This window comes from Vigna radiata, chromosome 11 (genome assembly GCF_000741045.1).
Source record: "Vigna radiata var. radiata cultivar VC1973A chromosome 11, Vradiata_ver6, whole genome shotgun sequence".
In the NCBI taxonomy this organism is placed as follows: Eukaryota; Viridiplantae; Streptophyta; class Magnoliopsida; order Fabales; family Fabaceae; genus Vigna; species Vigna radiata.
The window spans coordinates 2180341-2188273 of record NC_028361.1 but is presented as its reverse complement, the minus strand read 5'-3'; the positions used below and the strand labels follow the sequence as shown (position 1 = coordinate 2188273).

The 7933-nt window shown below is 40.1% G+C and overlaps 3 protein-coding genes across 4 annotated transcripts in view; 2 read left to right on the top strand and 1 right to left on the bottom strand.

Moving 5' to 3' along the window:
- LOC106777500 (protein HAPLESS 2) overlaps positions 1-7933 on the bottom strand; it is a 33371-nt gene that overhangs the window by 9706 nt on the left and 15732 nt on the right. The gene's annotated exons all lie outside the window — the stretch shown is intronic.
- Positions 1-7933, top strand: part of LOC106776603 (cytochrome P450 87A3-like) — a 24133-nt gene that overhangs the window by 13149 nt on the left and 3051 nt on the right. The gene's annotated exons all lie outside the window — the stretch shown is intronic.
- Positions 4706-7692, top strand: LOC106776550 (cytochrome P450 87A3-like). The gene is made up of 4 exons (XM_022775875.1): positions 4706-6761; positions 6870-7191; positions 7293-7442; positions 7561-7692. The coding sequence occupies exons 1-4, from the start codon at positions 6568-6570 to the stop codon at positions 7600-7602; spliced, it is 708 nt and encodes a 235-aa protein (XP_022631596.1). The 5' UTR covers positions 4706-6567; the 3' UTR covers positions 7603-7692.

Genomic DNA, 7933 nt, shown 5'->3' with positions numbered 1-7933 from the left:
TTGTATTCTCTTCTCAGGGATATGCAATCTGTTTTTCTTTCATAATAAAGTGAATATTCAGCTATATTGTGTTTCTGTATTTCTGGTATCTATCAATTGGTATTCAGAGCCCACGATTCTTGGGTTTTGGATGGTTACTACAAGAACAACAATGGAGTCACGGATTGAAAATCTAGAGAAAAGTATGCTTGAATGGAAGCATGAGAGTCAAATCCAAATGGATGAAATCAAGCAGCTATTGAAGGAAAAAAATCGAGGAGATACGAGGGGTCGATCACAACAACGGCGTTCTCCGAAACGACGCACGGAGGGAGAGAGTCAGGGTAGTCGAGCTATTTTATCACGAGAGTCTGAACCCTATTCCAGAACTCGGGATTCGCGGAGGGGGAGTCAACCACCGAAAGGGGATTACAGAGGGCGAAAATTGGAGATTCCAATATTTGCTGGTGATGATGCTTATGGATGGATTAACAGAGTTGAACGCTACTTCAAGGTGAACGATATGGATGACTATGAAAAGATGGGGGCGGTGTTAGTAGCATTGGAGGACCGGGCATTGAATTGGTACCATTGGTGGGAAGAACAAACACCTTCACCAAGTTGGGTCCAGTTCAAGGAGGCAGTGATTCGGAGGTTTCAACCGGAATTAGTGCAGAATCCTTTTGGGCCATTTTGAGCATTAAACAAACTGGGACAGTAATGGAGTATAGGGAAAAATTTGAGATGATTTCAGCACCTTTGAAGAACGCAGATCGGGTGATGTTAAAAGGAATTTTTCTAAACGGACTCCATGTAGAATTGCAAGCCGAACTGAAGCTGTACAACATGGACTCATTATCTGAACTCATGGATCGGGCCCTATTATTGGAAGAGAAGAATTGGGCTTTGAAGAAAAAGGTGTTAGGCTCCAGTGAGAAAGTAAGCATGGGTGAGAAGGAGATTTCTCCAATGGTGACCAAGATGGCTAGATCCTATACTGCAATAATAGATACTATGAAGAATAAACTGTATGTTAAGAAGCCCAATTATGGAAGTGCGGGTCCAGTTGAGCCCAAACCGCAAAATGGGCCTAGCGGAGACAAACAAATCACTATGGGTAGGAGGCTTTCGCAAGCTGAGTTGCAAGAACGGAGTAAAAAGGGGTTGTGTTTTAAATGAGAGCATTCTTGGGGCTCACGGGATATTATAGGCGATTTGTTAAAAATTATGGCAAGATTGCGTGGCCACTCACACAGTTGCTCAAGAAGGACAATTTCAAGTGGGGAAATGATGCTCAACAAGCTTTCGAACAACTCAAGGTTGCAATGACCACTTTACCTGTCTTGGCTGTTCCGGATTTTGAGAAAGCTTTTGTAATAGAGACAGATGCCTCTGGCAAGGGAGTAGGAGTTGTGCTTATGCAGGAAGGCAGACCCATAGCTTACATGAGTCAATCATTGTCTGATAGAGCTCAACAAAAGTCTGTCTATGAGAGAGAATTAATGGCTATAGTGTTGGCTGTTCAGAAATGGAGGCATTACTTGATGGGTAGCCATTTTGTGGTGCACACGGATCAAAAAAGTCTGAGATTTTTGGCTGAACAGAGGATTATGGGGGAGGAGCAGCAAAAATGGATCTCAAAATTAATGGGTTTTGATTTTGACATAAGGTACAAACCTGGTTGTGAAAATAGGGCAGCAGATGCCCTTTCTAGGAAGCTACAATATTCAGCACTTTCCACTGTACAATTTAATGAATGAGACGGGTTGGAAGATGAAATTCAAGCTAATGCTAGATTAAGGGGGATCATCCAGGACTTATTGAAACAACAGGATTCACATCCGGGGTTTCAATTAATAAAAGGAAGATTGTATTATAAAGGCCGAATGGTAATACCAAAGAATTCCTCTAAAATTCCTTTAATACTCAAGGAATTTCATGATTCAGCATTGGGTGGGCATTCTGGATTTTTCAGAACATACAAGAGAATTTCTGGATTATTATTTTGGGAAGGGATGAAGAAAGAAATACAGCAGTATGTGTTGAGCTGTGCAGTTTGCCAACAAAATAAGTATCAAACCTTGAACCCAGGCGGGTTGTTACAACCTTTGTCAATACCTACTCACACTTGGTCTGATATTTCGATGGATTTTATAGGAGGATTGCCTAAAACCCAAGGGGTTGATACCATTTTAGTGGTCGTGGACAGGTTAACCAAGTATGCACATTTTATAGCTATTGCTCATCCTTACACGGCTAAGGACATTGCTGAAATTTTCATCAAAGATATCGTCAAGCTACATGGGTTCCCCTCTTCGATTGTGTCTGACCGGGATAGAGTTTTTATCAGTCATTTTTGGACGGAACTATTTAAAATGGCTGGCACCAAGCTGAAATTCAGTTCCGCCTATCACCCTCAAACGGACGGGCAAACTGAAGTGGTGAATCGCTGTTTGGAGACCTACCTTCGGTGTCTCACTGGGGCTAAGCCTAAACAATGGCCTAAGTGGCTCAGCTGGGCAGAGTTTTGGTACAACACTAACTACAACTCATCTACTAAAATGACTCCCTTTAAGGCTTTATATGGGAGAGAACCTCCAGTATTAATTAGAGGAGATATGATACAGTCTTCTGTGGAGGAGGTTAATAGGTTGATGGCTGATAGGAATCATATGTTGGATGAGTTAAAAGAGCATCTAGTCCTGGCCCAAAACAGAATGTGCAAGCAAGCCAACAAGCACCGACGGGAGGTGGAATTTCAAGTTGGAGATGTAGTGTATTTGAAGATACAACCTTATAAATTAAAGAGCTTGGCTAAGAAGGTTAATCAAAAGTTAAGTCCGAGATATTATGGACCTTACGAAATTATGGAGAAGTTTAGTCCTGCTGCCTATAAACTGCAACTACCTGCAGGAAGCAAAGTGCATCTAGTTTTCCATGTTTCTGCACTTAAGAAATCCATCGCTGCAACAGTCACCAGCCAACCATTACCTTTATTTTTAGCAGATGATTGGGAATTAAAGGTTCAACCAGCAGAAGCACTTGCTGTTAGAAGAAATCAACAAGGGGATCTCGAAATTCTTATTAGGTGGAAAGATTTACCAGATTTTGAAAATTCATGGGAAGCTTTATCTACAATCAAGGAGCATTTTCCTGATTTCCACCTTGAGGACAAGGTGATTTTCCTGATAGGAACCCGGAAATAGTTAGGCCCAAACCCACAATATCCAAGGTGTATGTTAGACAAAGAAAGAAGGGCAAAGTAGGGGATCAAAATGGCAAGAGAGAGAATGAGAAGAATTTCATGTAACAAACTGCTGAGCTGNNACATTAGGAGAGGAGAAATTNTGTTATGTGGGTATAAGGAGTGGAAGGAGAGTGGGGGAAAGGGGGATTGGAATTGGCTGGGATTTGGGAGAGACTAGACACTCTCTAACTGTCTAGAAAATACCTTAGTTACTTGCTTTNCAGATTTGTATTCTCTTCTCAGGGATATGCAATCTGTTTTTCTTTCATAATAAAGTGAATATTCAGCTATATTGTGTTTCTGTATTTCTGGTATCTATCAGAGAATAACAAGCCATCTTTGACAGTATAATCCATGTCATTGATTTCCTTATTTAAATGCTTCTTATACAGAGAGCTCAACCATTCATCTTTAGGCATCAACTTAACTACTTTAGTTAACCACCCACCTCGAGGTTCAGACTAGGCCAAGTGAAAACTTCGTGATAAGGCATCAACTGGAATGTTATCCTTGCCAGGCTTGTATTGAATCTTGAAATCATAACCAAAAAATTTAGGTAGCCACTATTTTTGCTCCGGTGTTTGCAGAGTCTGCTCCAACATCTCCTTGAGACTCTTCTGGTCAGTCTTTATAATGAATTTGTGGCCTAGGAGATAGTGTCGGAACTTTGCTAGAGCTTCAGTAATAGCATAAAACTCTCTAGTATACAATGACTGCTTCTGCATCCGAGGTGACAACTTGACGTGACAACTTTTTAGAAAAATATGCAATAGGATGGGAATGCTGACTCAAAACCGCTCCGATTCCCAAGCCCGAAGCATCGGTTTCCAGAATAAACTCTTCCTTGAAATTGGGCACATCCAGTACAGGTGCTGAAGTAAGGGCATCCTTTAATTTATTAAAAGCATCAGTGGCTGAATCAGACCATTTAAAAGAGTTCTTTTTTAGCAACTCAGTTAGAGGGGCTGCAATAGAGGCATAATTTTTAACAAACTGTCTGTAGTACCCAGTGAGACCCAAGAATCCTCTCAAGTGTTTCAGTGTGGTGGGTTGAGGCCATGCTTTAACAACTTCTAACTTGCTAGTTTCCATAGCTATCCCTGTGGTAGTTAAGGTATGTCCCAAATAATCAATTTCCCTAACACCAAATGAACATTTAGAAAATTTAGCATAAAGTTGATGTTGTTGTAATGTTCTTAGTACAAATTCCAAACGAGCTAGATGATCCTTCCATGTAGCGCTGTATATTAAGATATCGTCAAAAAAGACTAACACAAATTTTCTCAAAACACCTTTAAAAACTTCATTCATCAAACTTTGGAATGTGGCGGGTACATTTGTCAATCCAAATGGCGTGACCAGCCACTCAAAATGACCATGATGAGTCCGAAAAGCTGTTTTATGCCTATCTTCCGGTTTAAGCAATATCTAGTGATAACCTGAGCGCAAGTCAAGCTTTGAAAAAAAAAAGCACCAAAGACCTCATCTATCAACTCATCAACCGTAGGTATATAGGAAAGGTGTCTTTGATGGTAATAGCATTGAGAGCTCTATAATCAGTACAAACCCTCCAAGATCCATCTTTCTTTTCGACTAAGATGATTGGAAAAGAGAAAGGACTGGTACTGTGCTGCACAACTCCTTCTTGTAACAGACCTGCCACTAACTTCTCAATTTCCTCCTTCTGACTGTGAGGGTATCGATAGGCTCTAACTTTAATGGGTTGTGAATCTTCTACCAAAGGAATGGAGTGGTCATGTGTCCGAGGAGGAGGTAAGGACACAGGATTTCCAAACACCGCAGCATATGTATGTAGCAACAGAACCAATTCAATTTCTATATCCTTAGGAAGTTCTAGCTCGAGAAGTTGCAGAGAAGTCGGTTCAATGAGTTGCATACTAAAAATTTCTGCAATGGAATTGGTATGGACAAGTCGTTTAATATGGTGGCATTGCGTAGGAGTAGGCAAAATTGTATGATCACCTTGTAATGTGACATACTTGTCATTGTATAAGATCTTTAACTGTAATGAAGAGTAATCAACAATGTGTGGCCCAATTGATTTTAACCAGCTAGCACCAAGAACCAAGTCAGCTCCAGAAACTGATAGTAAAAAAGCTAGTAATTGAAATTTAACTCCCTGTGCCCGAATAGTTAACTCGTTAACCAAGCCTTCAGCAGCCATGTAATTACCATTCCCCACCATGACTCTGAACATAGGAGCTGGTTCTACGGGTAATTTCAAGAACTTAGCAATTCTTGGTTGAAGGAAATTATCAGAGTTACCTCCATCAACCAAAACCTGGACATGCAGAGAACTAATGTGTGCAACAAAATGGATGGTACCAACACCTGCTCTGCCATTCAAAGCCTTGAAGGACAAATGCAAAGTCTCCTCAGTGTCCACAGCTTCAGCTGAAATATTGAGAGATTCCATTTCTGGTGTCACTACTTCTAACTCCTTTTCATCCTCTTCCATTTGTAACATTAAATACTGTCTGTTGGGACATTTATGATTGAAAGAAAATTTCTCATCACAAAAATAACAAAGGCCCTTCTCTCTGCGTAGTTGCATTTCAGCAGGATTGATTTTTTTCACATTGGAATTTCTAAAAGGAGGTCCTGAAGGGGTGGGTAATAATGTAGGTAGGGGCTGGGAAGTGTAAGGAGGTTTCAGAGGGTTTCTGGGAATATTATTCTGGTTAGAATTGAAGGTAATATTGGAATATCTATGGCCCTATGGTGGGGTTCGAGCAATAGCAGCAGGGACATATTTTTCCTCAAACAATTTAGCCAGTGACACTACTCTCAATAAATTTGTAGGACTCTGAGCTACAACATCTCGTCTAATATCTTTATTCAACCGATTAGTGGACACAAATGATATTCCAAATTCAAACCAATAGAAATTCAAATATAATAGATATCATATATGATATTTTTGTAGATATATGATGTGTGCTGGTGAGATGGTACGGGTAGCAAGACAAACAACTAGAAACCGATTAGTGGACACAAATCATATTCCAAATTCAAACCAATAGAAATTCAAATATAGATATCGTATATGATATTTAGATAAGAATTATTATCTCAATTAGCCTATATATATAATGCTCCTCTAGACTACCACCACAGCAAGCACCGTTCTTTCTATTCAAGAACATCTTCTGAGATGCTGATATGCAAGCCAGCATTCTCTAATCCTTTCTACCCATTCTTCCCTCCTTACCCATTTTAAGCCTTTCCTTACCTCTTTTTAATTCTCTCTCTCACCACCCTTTCACCACTTCACTCTTTTAATCTTATATATTATCATCTCCTCCCTTTGAAAATTAAAAATGTGGCCTCTTTGTCTTGGAGCATTGCTTATTATAGCCATAACACATTGGGTTTATAGATGGAGAAATCCCAGTTGCTATGGGAAACTCCCCCCAGGTTCAATGGGTTTGCCCCTTCTCGGTGAGACCCTTCAGTTTTTCTCCCCCAACACCTCTTATGATATTTCCCCTTTCATCAAGAAGAGAATGGAAAGGTATATATATATATATATATATATACAACTATTTTAACCCCAACTCATTGGGAACCATTCTCCTAAAGAACTAAACTCATATATGCTCATCCTTTTTGAGTCTTTCAGGTATGGACCAATCTTCAAGACCAACTTGGTTGGACGCCCAGTTGTAGTTTCAACAGACCCTGACCTTAATTACTTTATCTTCCAACAAGAGGGTCAGGTGTTTCAAAGCTGGTACCCAGACACATTCAGTGAAATCTTTGGGCAACAAAATCTTTCTTCCTTACATGGGTTCATGTACAAGTACCTCAAGAACTTGGTGCTCAATCTGTTTGGTCCTGAAAGCCTTAAAAAGATGCTCCCAGAAGTCGAACAAACAGCCTGCAGAACATTAGAGAAGTGGTCGTGCGAGGACTGTGTTGATCTGAAGGAAGCAACAGCAAGGGTGAAATCATTATATACTGCTTAGCTATTTTCTTGTTTTCTTCATCTCCCTCCTTCCATTTCGTGTCTAAACCGTGGTTTGTTATGTATGCTCCCATGCAGATGATATTTGATTTGAGCGCAAAAAAACTCATCAGTTATGATTCAACCAAATCCTCGGAGAACTTAAGGGACAACTTTGTTGCATTTATACAAGGACTCATCTCCTTCCCTCTGGACGTTCCAGGAACAGCTTATCACAAATGTCTTCAGGTAAGTCCATATCATCCACCCAAACTTCTGGTAGCTTCTACAATATTACATGGATTTAAAATTGTAAGAACTGGTGTGAATTACTTATTAAATGGTATGATTTCATAACTGATTGAAGTTTAAGAAGGCTGTAAGCATTGGAGAAGCTAAGAGAACTTAAATAGTGTTCTATGCTTAGTAGGCCAACCCAGAAGCAAAAGAAAAGATGTCATCCCAGAAGATGGGCATACAAAAAGTAGTTTCTTTTAATGTGTGAAAGATTGAAAAACAGCATTTGTATGCGATCTTTCACAGGGTAGGAAAAGGGCAATGAAGATGCTGAAGAAGATGCTGCAGGAAAGACGGGAAATGCAAAAGAAAGAGCAAGAAGATTTCTTTGACTATGTGATTGAAGAACTTAAGAAAGAGGGAACAGTCCTGACTGAAGCGATCGCTCTGGACCTCATGTTTGTGCTCCTCTTTGCAAGCTTTGAAACCACTTCTCTCGCTCT